Source organism: Chlamydotis macqueenii, chromosome 5, assembly GCF_036417535.1.
Source record: "Chlamydotis macqueenii isolate bChlMac1 chromosome 5, bChlMac1.mat, whole genome shotgun sequence".
Lineage (NCBI taxonomy): Eukaryota > Metazoa > Chordata > Aves > Otidiformes > Otididae > Chlamydotis > Chlamydotis macqueenii.
Window position 1 is genome coordinate 15829314 of NC_141560.1, and position 20529 is coordinate 15849842.

The 20529-nt window shown below is 37.1% G+C and overlaps 2 protein-coding genes across 8 annotated transcripts in view; both read right to left on the bottom strand.

Moving 5' to 3' along the window:
* Positions 1-4056, bottom strand: part of PAPOLA (poly(A) polymerase alpha) — a 46940-nt gene extending 42884 nt beyond the window's left edge. For 2 of the 7 annotated variants that reach the window (XM_086748297.1, XM_086748296.1), the window contains exon 1: positions 3712-4056. In XM_086748297.1, coding sequence (XP_086604423.1) covers positions 3712-3719 — 8 coding nt within the window. In that variant the 5' untranslated portion in view covers positions 3720-4056. The remainder of the gene's footprint in view (positions 1-3711) is intronic. The other 5 variants (XM_086748300.1, XM_086748295.1, XM_086748298.1 and 2 more) reach the window with 3 other exon arrangements.
* Positions 4057-4523: 467 nt separating this feature from the next.
* AK7 (adenylate kinase 7) overlaps positions 4524-20529 on the bottom strand; it is a 28064-nt gene continuing 12058 nt past the window's right edge. The window contains exons 10-18 of the mRNA XM_086748893.1: positions 19801-19950; positions 18182-18310; positions 17724-17874; positions 16108-16236; positions 15036-15101; positions 12907-13104; positions 9326-9546; positions 7345-7503; positions 4524-6077 (exon numbers count right to left, since the gene is read on the bottom strand). Of these exons, the coding sequence (XP_086605019.1) occupies positions 6039-6077; positions 7345-7503; positions 9326-9546; positions 12907-13104; positions 15036-15101; positions 16108-16236; positions 17724-17874; positions 18182-18310; positions 19801-19950 (1242 nt within the window). The 3' untranslated portion in view covers positions 4524-6038. The remainder of the gene's footprint in view (positions 6078-7344; positions 7504-9325; positions 9547-12906; positions 13105-15035; positions 15102-16107; positions 16237-17723; positions 17875-18181; positions 18311-19800; positions 19951-20529) is intronic.

The following is a 20529-nucleotide window of genomic DNA, read 5'->3' on the forward strand; positions in this document are numbered from 1 at the left end:
ATTCGGTAAGGCTGAATCAAAATTTATTAGGAAGCATTAAAACAAGAACTAGGACTCTCATGAAGTGTTTCCCCATAAGAGATGAATTTGTCTCCATGCTGAAATCTGCTCAGCCCAAAATAACTAGGTTTCCAAGTTCCGTGCCGTATCTCCATATTAACAGGTATAAACTCAGTCTTTTTTGGAGTGATATTAAGAGACTGAAAGCTATTGCAAAACCACATACAGTTGCCATCCAGTTCCTCTGTACTCCATCTAACAAATTAATCCTCAGTACAGTTTTTTATATTAATTTCTTCTTGATTAATAAAGCTATCACTTTAAATTAGAAGAACAATTGACTTAAAGTAGGTCCTGTGCTTTGCAAAGTTAGGAATACTTCAATTCTTTCCATGACAGTCTATAAAAACCTGAGCTCCCTCTGTTTAGAAACATACTATTTATCCACTCCCAACCAGTACAAGCCATTTTAAATACAGTGTTGTACTACTTCTGGCATACAAGTTGACAGTCACTAATTAAAAGTCAAGAAAATAATTACTTTGCGTATGTGTAAAGCAAAGTTCAGTGAAAAAAACCCCAACATATAAAAAGTCTTTCTTCAGAAGTGAGAATAAACTTGACTGTCTATAATAAAGACTGAAGAAAAAAAAAAATTAATGACATTTCAAGACTCTAACACAGAAGTTACCAATACCAGCAACAGATAAAATTTATACCACTTATGGCACACTTTTAAGTGTTCAGAAATATGACTCAATGCTCTTTTCCACTTCTGTTTTTTTGTTTGTTTAGGGGTTTTTGGTGGGTTTTTGTTGTTATTTGGTTGTTTTTTTTTTTTTTAAAAAAAAAGGCTTTTACAATTATTTCAGTAGGGACAGAACTTCAGGAAAGAAGTTGTAAGTGCAATAATATCAGTAGCTTAACAAGAAACACATTCATGATGCTATTCCTCTATTTGGAGGGTCAGAAAGGCCCAGGTTACATAAAGACTACTTCATCAATTAACATAAACATAGCTGCTGCTTCACTGAGTCAGTAGCCTTTCTGAGCAAAACCTAGCCCTAACCAAAACACATGAACAGCTCAGTAAGCTTCATTTCTCCCTAGTATCTCACATTTCAGGTAACATACAGAGCATTCTGAACCTAACAGTTCAACAAAATGTATCTTCATAACAGGGGAAATATTCGCCTTTCCTTTCAATTAGCTTTCTTGAGCAACTGAAAGTTTAAGGGTTTTCCCTTATGCAGCTGCTATCACTTCAGAGAAGAGATGAATGAGAATCATAACAAAAAGTCACATAAGTTCCCAGAATAAACTTAGTATTTTTTAAAACATTAAAAAGCTTTCGCAAATGCCAGCATCCCCAGAACCCAAGTTTGCCCTATTACCGATGTACCTTGTACACAAATAAGGTTTGTTCTTAGAGTTTTGTACCATACTTCTAAGAGAAATACGAACACATACACACATAGTGCAGTATCAACAACGCTGTACACCTCTCAAGAACTCTGAACCAATGTTTTTCAAGTAAAGAGCAATGATAACCTCTGGTTTATGGGAGATCAGCACTGAATAAGGCCTGTCAATTGTAAACAGCACCCTAAAAAATGAAGTTTAAAGGATGTATTGTTTGTCATCTTGAAAGTTTGGCAGTGACATAGGTTTGTTCTACTCTCACTCAAAAAGATTACCATCTAAAAGTATGAAAGCATTAATTGGAAAGAATTATACAGAAAAGGAACTTCCTAAGCTTTCCTTCCCCCTCCACCCCAAGCTTAAGGTTGAGGTATTGCTTCATAAACTCAAGAATTAACATTACCAGCATTGCAACTTCCTAGCATTGCAATGCTCACTTTGAAGTCTTGACTGAACACAAAGTCAATCATTTCAAACATATAAATGACAGAATAAGTGCAGAATCTAAGAAAGCTTTACTTTTCCTAACTAAAATAAACTTCCTGTATAAGTGAAGTTGCCAAGTAATGTTTCTGCTGAAAACAGCAATATATTAGTGCAGATATAACTATGTCATGTTATTTAAAAGTTTCTAGTTAAAGTATCATAAACACCTACATTAAAAAAAAATTACCAAATCACTCCAAAGTTGTGAAAGTTCAAGACTGCTATTATTACAATTCACAGAAGTAGCCCAAACTTTAAAATGTCATTATTAAGCATTTGGAATTTATGTAGTCACAACAAAATAAACTAAGAATGAAAGCAGGCAGAATAAACACCATCCCATTTTCCTGAGGCCAAAAAGCCTAGCCAGCTTCAAAGCTGGTTTCTAGTAATTTTTCATTGTCATAATGAACACGTGCAAAATTTATCTATAAAGACCTTGCAGCCTCATTTTACAAGCATTAGAAACTACTTGGCATAACTATTTACCCTTCTGCATTCAGCCACTGTGTTTTTCCTGCCATAAATTCCTTCAGTTAAGTTTGTCTCATGTTATCTACCCCACGACTAACTTAGCAGTATTTTAGACTGAATAAAACAAGTACAACAGGCAAGCACAGTTATTCTTCACATAAAGCTTACACATTTAAAACAATAGTAAGTAATCCCAAATAATAGTAGTGAAGCAATAGCGAATAATCTCAAGTTCTTTATCTTTCTCCTTCAACAGAAAAAAAAAAACCCACAACATATAAGCATGCCTTAAAATACACTTGACCACCTACCCATAGCTGGTTCCCTCGACTTATACAGGAAAATAAAATACTAACATTATGGGCTACGGAACTGAGCAGCAGAAAGTTTTGTCGTCTCAACCCAGAGCCGTGAAAACGCCAGGGAAGGAAAAAAAAAAGAGGGAAAAAAAAGCAGGGCGTGGAGTGAAGGAAATCAGCGAAGAAACTGGGAAGAAATTACGTCCCACTTCGTAATTCATGATCGGCAGCTCCAAAGCACGAGGGAAGCCCCCCGGCCTCCCGCCGGCGGAACGGCGTGGCGGGGGCGGGAGGGGGGGAGCGGGGAGGGCGGCGGGCGGGGAGAGCTGCGAGGGGCCGCCGCCTGCTCCCGCCGGCCAGGGGGCGCTGCCCGCCCGGGCCCGCCGCGAGGCCCCCTCCGCCGCCGGGCACCTCGGGGCCACCAAGCACCGGGTGAATTTCGCAAGGACAGCGGCCTCAGCTCGGGTCGCCTGCGCCTCTCCTGCCCCCGGAACGAGGAGAAACCGTTCGCGCAGCCATGGGGCGGGGAAAGGCTTTGTCGGGACTCTCCGGAGAAAACGAGCTCCACCGCTCGCGGCCGGGCCGAGAAAGGAATAAACACGCGGCACTTGGCCACTTCACACGGCCTGACTCAACAGCGAGTCGAAGAGGACCACCGCAGCCATCCGCCCCGCGGCCGCCCGGCCTCTCACGCTTGCCGCTATGAGATCGCGAAGGAAAAGATGGCAACGACCACAACGTAAAAGCCACATCAGCGTCTCCTTCGGGACTCATAGCGACGGAAGGGGAGAACAAGAAAGCAAGCACGCAGCCCCTGGCGGGCCCGGCAGAGAGCGGCGGACCCCCAGCCCCTCACACTGCGGCACCGGAAGAGCCCGGGGCCGGAGCGGGGACAGGCGAGAGGGGGAAGGGCGAGCGCCAGCAGAAAGGGCCCGAGCGGGCTGGGAGCGCGGGGCGCTGCGAGGAGAGCGCTGAGCGAGGGCCAGCAGAACACAGGCCTTTAAGACACTCCGCGAGCTTTCCAACTTACAACGGCATCGTCTCTCCGGCCCCTCCTCCTCCTCCTCCTCCGCCGCCGCCACCACCACCGCGTCGTCCCTTTCTCTGTCCTCCTCTTCTTCGTCCTCCCCCACCACTGCCGCCTCCGGACCGGTCACTCGTCCCGCCAGGAAGCGGGAATCATGACCATGGTACGGGCCGGGGTCAGGCCTTAGAGGGAGGAGAAAGCTCTTCGCTAGGCCCGGCCGCCGCCGCTTCACTTTCCTCTTCCCCTCCGGCCTTCTAACATGGCGCCCAGACGCTACCACAGCAACGTCCTGGACCGGGGGGGGCCCTTACGCAGCAGCTCGGCCACCCCCGCACGCAGCGCACGCAAGCTCGCCCGCGCATGCTCAGGCGGGTGCGTGGCCGAAGTGCACCCTGGGGGCTGTAGTTCGGAGTGGGGGGCTCAGCCGGAGTTTGAAAACAAAGCGCTAACGGCTGCGAGGCGGCGCGTGCGTGCGGGCAGGAGAGGCGGGGCCTGGCTCCGGCGTTGCCGGGTGAGGCCGGAGGCTGCTGGGGCAGCGGGGGCGAGGTTGGCGGGAGGGACGGTGTGCCCGGGCACCGGGGCGTTCCGAGGGAGGGAAAGCTAGGATTTTAATTGCTATAGAAAGCAAGGCGGTGAGGCCCCGGCAAGCCGCCCCTAAAGGGTCTGGAAACCGGCTGGTGGCCCCGGCGGGCTGGCTGCTCGCGGGGAGCCGCTGGGGAGCGGGGCGGCCTTGTCCCAGCGGCAGCCCCCGGGGAGGCGCGGCGGGGTCTCTGATCGGCTCACGGGGGCCAAGCGCAGCCCGCTGGGGTCCCCCGCTTCTGAAAAATGAAAGGTTTCAGGGCAAAGCTAGCTAGGCGCCTGACTCTTGTTACCTGCATTGGGCTGGTTTTGCTTTTTAAGCCCCGAACAAAGCAAAGAGATCCTCTTCTAATAGCTGTTTTTGAACGCTCTGCCTGTAATAGACTGCATACATTTCAGAAAATTTTAAAGAAAAAAAAGTCACAGTGTTTAGAGATCAGCTCAAAACTTTATTCTTAGAAAAGTATTACAGTAACTTTACACACACACAAAAAAAATCCACCCCTGTTTTATCTGCCTTTTTAGTTTCCTATTTTGATCTTTACTCTGAAAAATAGGACTCTCAAACTAAAAATTTCTCTAAAATTAGCGTTGTTTCATCTTCAACTGCCTCACATGATAAATGGAAACTTGGACTGCCAGCATACAGGAAATTTAGATCCCCAAGAAATCTCTTTCTTTGGAGTAGATTATGGTTCTGAACTCAGTTCCTGGCTATTGCTACTGACTTGGCTGTGTGACTGTGAAAACAGAGGAAATAGAACTGCTTCTCTATAAAAATATTAATATATCTGAACAAGAATGTCAAGCATTAATACATCTAAACGCTAAGACAGGAACTAATAGATAAAATAACTAAAATGTTTCTGTACCACCATTTTTTTCAATTCTTCCTCTTTTTCTCCCCCCTCCTCCCAAACAATCTTTGCTTTCTGTTTTGACAAAAATCTGTTATTTGTCTTACACCAAATACACTCTGTTTCAGCTCAGTCAGCACAGACACGGACAGTTTCTGAGAGAGATATATGAGGTCAATGAAAAGAAATGACTGCCACATGCTGGAAAGTCTAGATTCTTCAAGAATCTATAAAAAACATCAAATATTGAATTATGAAGAGAATTAAATGAGAAATACACCCATTTGTTTGATACTAAATAAAATCCCAGGTTTTAAGACAAACCTATGCTGGGAAACAGTTTATCCAGTCAGTCCAGTCAGTCTTCAATGCAGCACAAGAAGACTACGTTGTATGACTTTTTAGCTCTTGATAGCTGGGAGGGGAAATAAGAGAGCTTCCTGCTTCTATTTATTTCCATTTTCAGTGCAAACACTTTTTTTTTTTTTTTCAAATAAAAGTTTTTCTCAGGCTAGCTGTCTACATCTGTTATGGATCAGGATAAGAAGATATGGCTTAAATAGAATGTGAACTGAAAAAAATGTAACTGAAAAAAAATCCAGGAAGAAAATTTTGGAGAGAGAACAGATTCTTATGGTTCACAGTTTCAAATAGACTTATAAAATACAGATACGTAAATGTATTAATCAATATGTGCAGTAAATGGTACTTTTGTAGAAGGAATATTAAAACCCTAACATAACATAGTAATAATGTAGAAGAAATTAAAATGGAGATTACATAATAAGCCTAAACAAAAATAATTTCGTAAACTAAGCATTTTTATTTAAAATGCATTAGGAATGTTCTCCTTTTCTATTCAGTTTCTACAGCTGTTAGGATTTAACATTTATCTCATTTGGTATCAGGGTTGTTCTTGAAGAGATATTCTGCCTATAAACAGAAAAGTTTCAAAAGTTACACTTATTTTCCAGTCTTGAATTTTAAAAGTTACACAAAATAGCATAAATACAGTGGATAATATGGCTTTAAACAAAATCACAGAAAGTATTAAATGGCTCTAAAATGTAATTTCTGGCAGATCAGTCAGAGAAACTTCTTCCCCACAAATACCATCCAGAATACCATCCACCTCATTCTCCTTGGTGGCAGTCACCCCATCTCCGTAGTGGGCGAAGGGAGCAAGCTATGTATGACAGTATTTGTCACTCCATGGAAAATCCTAGGGAATACCCTAGAGCCTGATTTCTGGACCCGGAAGAGTAGCATACAGATGTTTAAAAGTGATTCAGTTAGTAGGGAAGATCTCATGCTCCTACAGCTACAGGTAGTTGTCACTCAGCAGTACCCAAAAAGGTTAAAACAATTAAACATTCCATAGTGCCTGAAGTGGCAAGCAACATCAATGCTTTCATTTTAAGCCTTTGCTTGGTTAATAAAATCTTTCTTTTAATTAAAACAGCGATATCTTGTTAACTTTCTTAGAATGTGCAGGAAGAACAGCAGTACATTAATAACTTTACAGCATTTGAATTCTTGTCAAAATCCAATGCTGACCTTGCTTTCAGCCAAAAGTTGAACTTCTTGAGGTCTTTTGCAACTGGAGTTATTCTATTAATGTCTTATAGGATTTACTCATGAATATATCTGTGTATTATGAAGGGAATTACCAAATTATCTAGTTGGACATGTCCCTGCTCCTTGTAGGGGGGTTGGACTAGATGACCTTTAAAGGTCCCTTCCAATCCAAACCATTCTATGATTCTATTTTGTGAAGAGCTTTCATTCATCATTACACTAACATACTGTGCTGTTCCTAGAGGGCTGTAAGCAGGGTGGAGACTGATGTCCCCCTTTCAGCAAGTCTCTATGTCACAACACAATTGGCAGGGTACATAAGACCTGCAGAGTGCACACACCAAAGAGAAACAGATTCTGGTAGTGATTCTTGTCCTGTTACTGCTTAGCAAAGCTGGATTATACCCTTACTTGGTACATAGTATCAACTGATCCCATAGAGTAGCTGCTGAGTTTTTAGTTTTCACAATAATTACTGCTCACCAGTACTGCAGATACTAAATGTTAATTAACTGTTATCATGACAGTGGGGATAAAGAATTTAAGACCTTATGTTAACAGAGATTCTTGGGTCTACGTGAATATTCAAACATATTTAAGAAAAAAACTGTAATCACCTTACCAGAAAATCGACTGGATCATCTGGCCTGATCCTACAGCATTCATTTATCCCTTGCATAAGTGTTGGCATGACATTCTTCATCAGATAGTTTCGTAATGGAATGGACTGGGCCTCCAGTAACTCTTGTTCTTGTCTTTTCACTTCTTCCAGATGTTTATTCTACAAACAATGAACAAAATAATAAAGAACAAAGTTTATAACATCTACCAAATAGCACTTGACTAAATAATACTGATGGCCTAGGAAAAAAAATGTTAGAAATCATAGCAACCTGCATGCTTTGCTAATCACGTCTCCCTTGAAGAGGAACTTAAAAGGATAACAAAAGAAACATCTTGCCCCAATAAGGTCACAAGATAAACAGACTGCCAACAAGGCACGAAGTCAGCAGGATGCAACAGTAACCGGGGTAAAGGTAAAGGCGGCAGGGGAGATCGTGACCACCAACTCGACTCAGGACCAAGACCACTTGCCCCCCCACACTCTAAGGAGCATGCATGCTAATTTATTAAAGTTTCCAGAAACTTATATTAATTAAATCAACAACAACAATTTGTTATATTAGTTCGTGACAAAATGCAGATTCGAGTGATACCAGTGATTGATACTGACTGCAAAGGTGGATTTAAAGTAATAGATGAACTTAAACATATAAACAAACCTAAACACTAGTGATTACTAATAGCTAGCTTGATGTTAGTATTTAAGTGCACATAACACAGAGCTCTTACCCAACAGGCGTCCCTGCAGGAGGGGAGGAAGATAGGCTCAGCCTGTTGACCAATCCCAAAGTTTCAATGGTAGTCTTCTTCCCTAATAGCTTCCTTTTCTTAAGCCATTTTATACTGTTATCTACCTTTAGGTGGAGCTTGAGTGACTCTAGTCATACATACCTTTGTCAGGATTGCTGTAAATGTTTCTCACTTTGCTTTTAAAGGTATAGACTAAAATTCAGAATGCATGCTCAGTGAGGGGGATCACACCTTCGAGGCAGGTAGCTTTTGGGATGGAGGTGTGTTTTGGTATTATAATGACATTATAATGAGCAAAGTTCAGCTACAGGACACAATTTCACCATCATTGCTGAGACAGCAGTTGCAATTCATTTTCCTTGACAACAGCTATGCAGTTACCTTTGTCGGTCTTGATAGCAGGGATGAGCTGTGCTACCTCCATACCACTCTGTTGCCCATTTCAAGGATGTTGTACATTCCATTAGGCCAGAGTCGGCCTTGTTCATGGCAATTGCATTCCGTTTCCAGGAGCAGCAACTGCGTCTTAGCCTAAGGCCACTGTCTCCTATGTCAAGATGTGAGCTGAACTTTGGGGAACGGTGTTCTCTCACCTTCCTTGGCCCCCAATATCCATTGTTTTCAAGCGTGTGAGGTCAGGTAGCCTAAATTCTAAGTACTTATTAAAGTATTAGCAAATAAAAAGCATTCAGGCTGCATCACATAGTCCTCACTGAACTGAGGACTCACCTCTCAAAGGTGTTTCTCTTGCAGGCTCAGAAACCTTTCTCCAGTGCAGACTGGAATATTGATCAGTTTTGAGTTAAAAATCTTGTTTGAAAGGCATGATAATTAAGACTTGGTCAGCTGCTTAGAAGTACAGTGAGCAAAATGCAAAAGTCCTAGAAGACTGGTTATGGAAAATCACCAATGATTATAGTAGGTACTTATAAATGGTAAAATAAAAGATCTACAGCACAGCAACAAGAAGAGTATTATACAAGCATTTTAAAGATGTGCTGATACCAACATGCAAGATAAATGCTATGTCTGTGATCAAAAAGAAATATATTCTTTAGGTTGGGCCTCAAAATGCACTATGAGACAGTCTAACCCAGATCTAAAATATGATATAAGGAAGTAGAGAATTGATGCCACACTTTCCAAGTGTATTTACATTAGAAGTTGCTGGAAGCTATCTAAAACACATAAATAATAATGGTTTCCTCAAAATATATCTATCAACTTACCCACTCTTCCCAATTTGCCATTCTTTCAGCCCTTTCCTCAGCTTCTTTACGCTCTCGTTCAGCTTTTTCTTGAGCTTCTCTGATAAGGCATTCCTCAGCTGCTTTGCGTTCCAAATTCTCCTTTTCTTCATCTGTCAAACCATAATTCCGAGGTTCCCCAATTTCTTTGATGATCTCTTTTATGATAAATCTGTTCTCAGGATCTTCAAATTTAGGTACATCTTTTAAAGAAAACAAGAGAGAACTTTTCAAGGCTTTTGTCAATGGACAATTAGTAAATAACTGCAAGATCTAAAAATATATTGTGTTCACGTTGTTTGAATTTTCAAGTACAAGATGTTGATTTCAGTTGCTTATAAATGTCAAATTTTTGCTACACAGAATGAAGTTTTCTACATCTGATTTTCTTTACTAGTTTCAGCTAAAATAGTTGGTCTTTTTAAAATTATGTAAGGGAGAATGTGTTAAAATAATTTTTACAACTATTCTGTTTATCAGTTACAGCACACCTAAGTTTTGAAACTTGAAAATGAGGTTATTCAACTATCAGAGATGTTCCTGTCACCAGTCTTATGTCACCTTATCCAGATGCATAAAACCATCAGCTTTTGATCCTGTCTCCCCAGCAGGTAACACAAGAGGTTGTTAGGGTTCGGCAACAGACTCCAAAGTTTTCACTCATACAGGTTGACAAACACAGAGACCTCTCTCTTATTGGACTCTTGCTGTCTTATATCTACAAAACAAATCTGTAGCTTCATGTAGGAGCATAGAGACTGAGCAAGACCTTTCATTTCTTTCCTTCTCCCTTTTAATTGCTGGAGGCTACTTGCATATTAAACTTAAAAAAAAAAAAAAAAAAAAAAAAAAAAAAAAAAAAAAAAAAAGAAGGAAAAGAAAAAACAGAAAAAATCACACAAAAATGGGGACTGTCTCTAGGGCTTTTTGGGCTCTGTATGTATTCAGTGTGGAGAGGCATCTGGCAGAAAGGGGGTGTAGAAATGTACATGGAAAAGAGGAAAAGTGGGCATTTCAGGTATCCATAGAATACAGAGATAAAGGGCTTGCTCAGTGGTAAGGGACTGGAGATGTAAAGGCACAGAAATGGGTAAGGAGAGCAAGCAGAGGAAGGGGAAAAACCAGAACAACTAGAATACAGATTTTAGATGGAAATCCAGTAGTCCCTACTCCACAGTTCTCTGCTTTATGAAGTTATTTGGAAAGCCATTGGCAAAGCATGCTTCCCTTTTCTTTCTAATCACTAATACAGACAGAAGACAATCTTAACACCAATCTTAACACCATTAGTCCAAGAGTTTGTACTTTGGACTTGAAGTATGAACTCTGCTAGTGAACTGAGGAGCAACCTAACAATTCTACATGATAAAATTTCTCTTAGAGCTTCTTCTTTCAAGAATCAGGAATTAAATTCCTGAAGTATAACAAATTAAAAGAATAATAAATTTTTGATGTCAAGCAGTCCAATGTTTCTGCAATTTTAGCTGCACCTGGATATACAAAATACAAACCACTTCTCTAATCATTTAAAGTATTGCTAAGATCTCTCTAAGCATTGAATCTGAGGTGTCACAGACTGCTTTTTTTTTTTTTTTTTAGATGGCCAAGCAGGATTACAATGCAAATACTACAGCAATCAGAATTAACTGCATTAATCCTAAAAAATAAATACCTTTTAAATAAAACTGAGGTTAGCACTAATGCTAATTGAAAAGAAAGATCATCAGAAAAGGAGTTCATAAATTAATATCTTCAAAGGAAATTGCTGTTATAACTTAACATGCATTTTTGTAGATGATCTAACATTCCTTTGTCACCATCCCAAATTTGCAGACAAGAAAAAGACAACACAAGATAACTGACTTGCAGACTTCATGCAGTGAGTCATTGTAGCAAAGCAGAGTTTCCAGGATCCTGAAGCCCACTCCTTTGTGCTAATCATATTTCAGACTTGGGAAAAATGATAATCATAAATGCAATTCATAAAGCTATACATTATGATTTTCTAAAATTAAGGTGGATTAAAGATTTTATTAATTTGAGTCAATATTTAACAAATCAAGCACAATTTTTTAACCATTCCCCACTAAATTCCTTCAGAATATGACTGAGAAAGCAGTTGGCTCTCTGCTTAAATCTGATGCTACTTAATTCTATAGATCTGATACACAAACTGGAACATAAGCTAGAATGGAGGGGTATTTGCAGAGCTGAAGGTTCCTCACTGACGTTATCTTTGTAATCTGTCCTTACCATTTTACAACAGAAAGCTATATGCTTGTATACTTCAGTGAGTAACAATCAGTGATGTGAATATGGGTAAAGAGGCAATTCCTGAGATAAACAGGACCTAAAGATGATGCTCCTTTGAAGATGAGAATCAACACTATAACCTGAATGTGAAAATAATCTAGAAGTCACTGAACATCACAGCTGTGATATTTCAATAATTAAAATTAGTAGGCCAGTGAGTTTCCTTATTTGGAATGGACTAGAGTTTATGAGTAATCTTTGGGCATAATTCTTAGCAGAAAGCATTGCAATATTCTACCATAGAATTTACACTTTACAGAAAACAGTCTTGGACAGTGCTACTACTTGCATATCCAGAACTGTATCAGTTAAGAATATGACCAATTGATGGCATCTTAATAGTTGCCATTTCTTACGTTTACTTTCTACAGCAGAATTACCTCAATTCTAAAATTATTATACTATCACACTATTTTTTTTGCCACTGCTACACTTCCTAACAACACATATATGGTATTATTCTCAAGATAATCTCCAGGATTTACATTAAATAAAACAATTTAGGAAATCAATTATGACTGAGGCTGTTCAACAATTAACTTCTCATAACTCATCTCAAATGGATGTTCCAAATATCAGCATTTAGTTGCAGTGTTTTGCCCTTATTCTTTCTTTTCTGTTCCCTGAAAAAAAACCCTCAACCCATTTTTCTTAAGAATGTGTCACCTTAATCTCACTGTCTTTGAATAATCAGATTATAGTAAACTTCTCAAGATTTCCCAATGATCACAATTTTCTAGATAGTGTGTAGGGAAGACAAATTTTCTCACATATAGTTGTAGCGCAAAACAGATTCAGTCCTAGCCTTCCACCTTTAATTTCTAATAATTTTATTTGATGCTTCATTTACAGATTACCCATATATTGTCATGGCATCTGAGGATAAGTCTAAAGAAAAAATGGAAGCAACTATAATATTGGAAGTCCATGAAAATATACTGTTACACCAGTCTGGAGGTCCGTAAGCTACGTCAGAAAATTATTTTGATCATTTAGCATACAAAAATGAACAATTAAAACCCCAATTTTTTAAAACAATTTAACTGTATGAGAACAATTCAGAATCCTTATGAGTAAACAGTTATTTTTGCAGGTATGTAATTAAATGTTTGTTGTATATGTATTCTGCAGTGTTAATTAAACATATTATTTATATATCTACACTTACTATGTGATCTTCACAAGTGTTAAATATATAAAAAGAAAAGTTTTTTATTCATATTTTGACTACTAATTTTATTATTTCATACCAATATACTGAGGATGTATTTCAAGTTCATCAAAATAGTTGAGAACAGTCATATCGTCTGTGTTTAAATGTCTGAAGAGCTTCAGAGACTGGAGGAACTGGTCCTGGGTATAATGAGTTCCAGCGACAATTCTCTCTGGCAGATTTATTATTCTGTTTATAAGGAATTCATCAGATGCAGTCAGAGAAATAACAAATTCTGTGAAGAAGAACACATTATCAGCACCTATATATTATTGGTTTTCCTCTTTCTTACCTATTTTGTGTTAATAAATTTTAAACCATAACTGAACATAAATAGAAGTGAACTGCATATATATATATTTTAGAGAATTTAATTATCAAATGCTTATATTCAACTTCTCCAGTTAGATAAATCCAATAATATTGAGATATGACTGTAAAGAAATTACATATTCCAATTTAACCAAATTCTTTCTTAGCACTATCAACAAGACTATTCTTGCAATAAGTGGCACAAAAATCATAAGAACAGCAATGCAGTGTAGTCAAAATTTTCTGAGAAAGCTATGATAAAACCATACATGTAATAAGTACAGGAGGGGAAAAAAAAATCTTATGAATGGTGTAGCCAAAGCAGCAAGTTATGCTGGAAAATTTAACAACTCACATGTTTGTCATGTCATGAAAATAATCACCCTATATTGTGACTTTTAATCTCACAAATAAAGGTGTATCTGCTGAATTAAAGTACATGTACAAATAAACCAAATAGTAGATTAAAGATACTGTGCCACCACATCCCATAAAATATAGTGTCGATGTTATTTTAGTACTATTGGTAGACAAAACCACCAGAAATCTTTCAAGGATCCATAAAAAAACCTGTCTCCTTTCATCAACTCAGAAGTCTCACAGTTGTAGTTTCATTAGGTTGAATCTTGCAGTATTTTATTAGTTCAACAATCAATTTGTATTTATTAAGTATGACTTCATAGAATTTATCACAATGTATTCTGATATTTCTATTAATATAATTACTCAATACTACTGAAACCTGTTAATATAACAAAACCAGGACCTAATTTTTCTGACAACAGAGAAATTTGCAGATTCAAGCACATACACAGCACCCCCGACCCCGGCTTCCCTCCAACAAACAAACCTCCAGAAATCCAAAAACAAACCCAAGAAAACTTCCCCAAACAAAACAAACAAACAAACAAACAAATCCTTTCTAGACCATTGTGTTTTCTAAAATAAATTTTCTCCAAGGTTGAGAAGGTAGCTTCTTCAAATAGATCCCACGCCTGAAGTCCTTGTTACGGGAGAGAAAGTGGTACTTCTCCAGCCCATCATAATAATTCGTTCACATTTCCTCTTTTGAAATGGTGACTAAAAGTGGTTTTCTTTATGAATAACAGAAAATATTGACTTCAGAAATCAGGAATTCATAAGTGGTTAAAGACTTGGTAGAAGCCTGCTTTTGAAATCAAACCTCTGTCCCCTTCATGTATATGCAAGAACTAAGGAATTTTTCAGAAAGTTCTAAATTTTCTTCACTTCCACTGAGGCCAGTAAACCGTCATTTACTGAAACACTAAGCATTTGAGATATTCAACCTTTATACTATCTAACCGTATACATCTTGTAATGCAAAATATGCCAAATGTATTGTTTGAATGTAATCAAAACTTGCAAAGAAATAAAGAATAGCAAAACCACCAGGATTTCTGCATAGATGAAAACCACTCTGTTTTATCCAATTTAACTGATGCATTCAAATGAATTTGGTAACATCTTTCGAGATATCACACTAAAGATAAACTTATGTTTTTTTTAATATACCAAGTTCAGGAGCTCATGTTTATTCCATTAGTAGGTGCTGTAATCACAACAAAGGCAGCCACTACTATTGTTATCAGCCAACAGTTGATGGCATTTTCATAAAAAGAAAAAAAAAAGAAGACGACACCTACAAACTGAACCAAAACCTTCCTTTTGATTAATTGTTCACTTTCATAAAAGAGGGCAGCAGCATTACACGAATTAGATATTTATTTTATGTTAGATAAAATATGAACAGATGGAGTGATATTTTAGACTTCTCGGTGGTGGTGGCAGTATTTGAAAACTCGTGTTTATTTAAAAGAAATCTATCAAACTTACCAGGTATGATTAATTTATCACATTTAGGTATTTTTCTTCTATTTTCTCTTTCATCTTCACTTTCCACTAAAACAAAAGTAAGAAATGATTGACATTTTCACTTGAAGCAATAATATAATTGTATTTGCTAAAAATGTGCCCAGTACAAACACAGGTTTGTCTATATTCAAATTATACCAATCGCTGGAAATTAATCTAACCTGGACACTACTTTAGAGAATTCAGTAAGTAATTCATGCTGCCAGCCACTGCAGAATTCTAGCTTGGGACACTAAGAGTTGTTTGCCTACGCAGTCGGAGTATGCACATGCATACACAATTTTAAAATGTGTGCATGCCACTGTCCTGACCCTGGCCCCTCCTCCTGCCGAGTACATTATGCTCCCAAACCAGAGACAGAGTTCAGAACAGTGAGTACAAATGTTTCACAGTAGTTTGGTTAAAAGTTTCTGCCACTAAGTGTCTGCTGTTCTGAATAGTCACTAAAATGGCCAGAAGGGCATCAGCTGAGGGTGATCATTTACAGGCCAGCATATCAAGTTCAACAAGACTGGGTTTTCTTCTCCTTTAAGCCTCATGATGTACTTTACATATGGAGATGATTCTTGGTCTTAATGCATGGACAGTGCTTGTTCACAACTTGAAATGTCGCAGAGCTCCTCTGAACTCCTATCTAATGTAGCTGATCTCATATATCCACTCTAATTTGGCTCACAAAACATGTATTGGTGCACTGGCTGGATCCACTCACTAAGCAGCCCTTAGAAGAAATTCTGCCTTAGAGCTTGCTTGAGTGGAGTAGACCAACACAGAACGAGAAAGTGCATTTACTTAGTACTTTGCCAGCAAAGAGTCTGAAAACTATCTTGTACTTAAATTAAATAAGGTGCATTACAATCCTTCTTACATTTTAAGTATCATGTGAAAACAATTTTGTTTTCTGTCCTGCACTGCAGTCATTACAGTGCTGATACACTTCAACTAACATGGCACTGAGAACAACAATAATAATGACAATATTAGCAATAATAAAAACAAAAGCAGCAATATAAACAAAAGCAGCAGGACTTACAACGAAAAAGATCTTTTGCCTGCTCATAGGTCTCTGGGAACCCATCCAAAACATATCCTTGATTCCTACAAGGCATAGATTTGAGCTTATCCCTCACAAGTTTAATAACATACCGATTATCTAGACGACCTAAGGCATAAAGAAGGTTAATAGGTACGTAGCTTATGGAAAGCAGATATCTGAAATCATTTTACTAACATTTTAATTCATTTATCAGATAACCTTCTATTTAGACCCTAAAAAGTTATGTATTTCGAGTTACTATTTATATATTACATGTTGTCAGTGATCTATGGAATATAAATAAGTAGCTATAAAATAAAATTACATTTTTGTTTACAAGGATATAACTATTAGATTAAGGATACTAAACATGAAATTAGGGGTTTTTTTTCAGAATAATGAAATCAGATTTTAATAGAAGCAGCAAAGAAGTGTTTTTAGGAAAAAACATGAGACAAAGTAATCATTTTCTGTTTACAATTAACAATAAGATTTAAAGATAGTCTTGCAAAACAAACGTGAGATAGGTTTTATAAGCTTCATTTTCAGATTAATAGATTGAGATATGAAGTGGTTTATTAACTTGGCCTACATTGTTGAACAGATGTCTGGGGGTAAAAAGTTTGTTTTGACCTGATTTTTTGTCCTTTTGCAACCTCCAGTTTCCTATTTTATTTTACTTCAGTTTTTAAAAGTCTTAAATATTTATAAACCATTGTAATCATAAAAGTATGTTACTATTTTAAAAGGCATTATTATTTTAAACAACAAAGCAAGGCATGCAGAAGAAATGCTGCCATGGATCTCATTACCGAAGCTTTTGAGTGCATTACAAGTTCATTGCTTTGCAGACACACAAGATCTAAATCAAATAAACCTTTAGTAATAGAATGCATTTTTAAGGTGGATCACTTCATACCCCTAGAAAACATTAAGCACAAAGTCAAAAAACACATGACTTTATTCATATACAGATGATAATTAGTACTTTTTACTAATGTCAATTTTTATGGATCTTTTTCAATCTGCAGACTTGAAAATTCTTTATAGGCTTCAGTAAATACTATTTACGTTTTAGAGGTGGCCAAAATGAGGTATAAGGTACTTAAAAAAATCCACAATCTCATATGACAGTGCACTATTTTTTTTTTCTTTTTACTAGAATACTTTTCTTCTTTGCAAATTTGATAAGGGTACACTTCACTAACACCTTATATTAGATAAATTATGATCACTATTCTGAGAAGAAAACTTGATGTTATAAAAAAAAATCTGGCCAAGAATCTAATGCTTCTGAATATACTGTTGTTACTTATATATCAACTTACAAGGTAAAAAGAATTATATAAAATATATAAAAAAGTAGAAAGAAGGAACTTCTAAAATTGAAAAAGCACCACGGTATTTTAAAAATACATCTCTTTTAATACGCAAGGTATATAATGTAAAACACTATTTGATTTTTAAATAAGGTACATGCAAATGGACAGGACATGATTCTTGCTTTTAGTAGGATGTAAAAATTCTAAAGCACATATTTATTTCCTGATTTTCAATTTGCATAGGGTTGCACTCATTACCTAAATTCTATCTGAGTACTTTGTATTTCCTACCTGCATTCTGCTCCATGCTTTCTTTTATTCCAGCTAATAACTCATGTGCTGCTTCTATATTTTTACTGTCCTCCTCATCATCCTCTTCTCCCTCTTCTCCCTCTTCTTCCACTTTGTCAGGGTCCAGTTCTTTAGGAGCCACAACTTTCTCCTGAAGAAAAGATCAGCAATATGAATAGGCTCAGAAATTCCATAGCCAAAGTTATTTTATACATAGATATAATAAAAAGGGAAAAAAACCCCACCCAATATTCATTTCACATATGCTCCTGGACAGTGAGATACTGAGCAACCCTCAATCTCTAAAAAGAGCTCAGTGCAACCCCCAGAGATTATCAGCATGTCAAAAGATATGTTCATTCTAAAATAAAGGAATTATAACTAATGTTTAAACTATGCCATACATTTTAAAATCACATAAATTAAAATAATAGCAATATTAGAAAATAGCAACACACCAGATTTGCTATTGTTTCAGAAATCACATCATTTGTCTTAATGTGATGTAGCTTGTAGTGTTTGCAGAGCTCTTCAGCAATGGTAGATTTGCCAACCCCAGGAGGACCATGAATGTAAACTTTGAGAGGCTGGAAAAAAAAGATAAAAGTGTAACATCATTCAAACAATATGGATGTTTTTATGCAAAAGGAACAATCTTTTTACTATAACTAATAGGAAATAACAATTATTATAATTAAAAATGAAAATATATTTTAGTTTCATTCACACCAAGTATATATTTTCTCACTGAATATCTCCTATATCATCCACAGGTTTTGACTAACACAGTTACTTACTTTAAATGTACAACTTCACTACTGGAGAAAAAGCATGCTTCTATTTAGTGGACTCACAGACCAACTTATGGTGGTACTATTAGTGTCTGAATGATCAAGAGACAGAACACAACCCCATAAATAGGATGCAGTGAATTTTTGAATGAGGTACCAGATATTCCGCCACACACATGCAATAGCTCTATTTCCCAACTGAGGTAGAATTGCTGTCATTGCAATGGTTATTTTGACCTCAAAAATTTCATATCTATCACAATCTTAAGATATTATTGATTTCTTATTTCAGCCTACCTAGCGCATGGGTGAATAAGTGTAATTAAGATTGCAATATACATTTATTAAATATATTACACAACAAACTCAGAATCATACATCATTAACTTCCTATCCTAATTCAGTAAATCTGACAGTGCAAACTCTGCAAATTTAACAGAGTAATGACAGGGACAGAGGTCTAGCTATCCTTCTCTCTCCCGGTGGCCAGTTATGTCTATATTTTGTACTGAATTTTTTTAATTACATGCATACGTACTCAGATACAGTAGTTTAACCCAAACGCAGATCTGATAATCTTTCAGAGGTACGCAGGGACTTTTAACAAACAACCTCGAGTGATAGTAGTTGTATTTTGTTTTATATCTCCTGAACTCTTGTTCAAAGTTTGAAGAAGATTTAGAAATGCTGAACAGCTTTATCATACCAATCAATACTTGAATGTATGCAAGCATTTTTCTATACCTTTCAATAACTACTTCCCTAAACATCAGAATACAGAAGTTCCAAATCTTAAGCTAACATAGGAAACAGCAAAGTTGCTCAGTACATTACACAATAGAGCAGGGTAAAATTAAAGCTATGTTGCAATTGAATATCCTGGCTCACTAAATATAACAAAGGACACAAAATACTCACCTTAACTACTGACTATTACAAAAAAGCTTAAATAAAAGATACATTTATTGTGTTCTTGAAGCAAAATATATCAAGAATGCCATATATTGCATACAGAAACTAGTTTCAGAACAGCAGCTTCTCTATCAGAAAGCTTATTTGCATTTAAAGGGTTTCACTTTTAAGCATAAAAGAAATAGAACTTAATGATTATTTTTAATTAATATTCTCTTTTTAACTTCTTCAATTAAATTTTCAAATTTTATGTTCACTTATTTTGCATCTGTATCAGCCTTCCATGTATTTTTACTTAAATAAATTTATATAACCACTTGTATTGAGAAAAAAAAGAAAGAAGCCCTTTAAAATAGTGTATACCAAACCATTACCAGTAATCCTCGACTTTGCTTGTATTCTTTGACGATTTGTTCAATGTTCTCCACCAGTCCTGCCTGAGCAACCCATTTAATGTCGAAAGTCTCTTTCAGAAATGCAGATTCCATTCGCAGGTTCACAAGCAACATTTCCAAATGCATTTGCTGAGGGAGCAAAGCTATATTTATTTTACAGACTTAAGCTATGCATATTAAAAGAACACTGTTAGCTTAAACTAGAGACTAGAATGGAGGGGTGAGAACATAAAGAATTAAAGCATAGGGAAAGAAGGTTTGCACACAAAGCAAAACAGACATTTTAAGCTTTTTTAAAAATAAACATTTTAAATAAGATCTATTTGTATTTGAGTATTCCCATGAACTTTTAGAACATGAACAGTTAAACAATTATTCTGTACAATAAAAAGGTTTCATATTATTGCAGGGAATAACTTTTTTCATAAATTTATCAACTACCAGGGTTGTCATTTGTTTATTTCTCCTATGAACAGTTTATTCCAGATAAATAGATGAATACAACATAATTTATGTATGCTGTGTTCATTAGCCTTAGTAGCACCTCATTATTAACTTTTTTTTTGGTTATTTTTACAATTTTGTGTAGGTTTTGTTAGAGCACTCCAGTATGCTCAGTGCAGCAGTGACATCAGTACTTCACTGCTTTTGCAAATCAGGCTGAACTCCTCAAAATAGTCTGTTCTACTATGGCTAAATTTTAGTTTG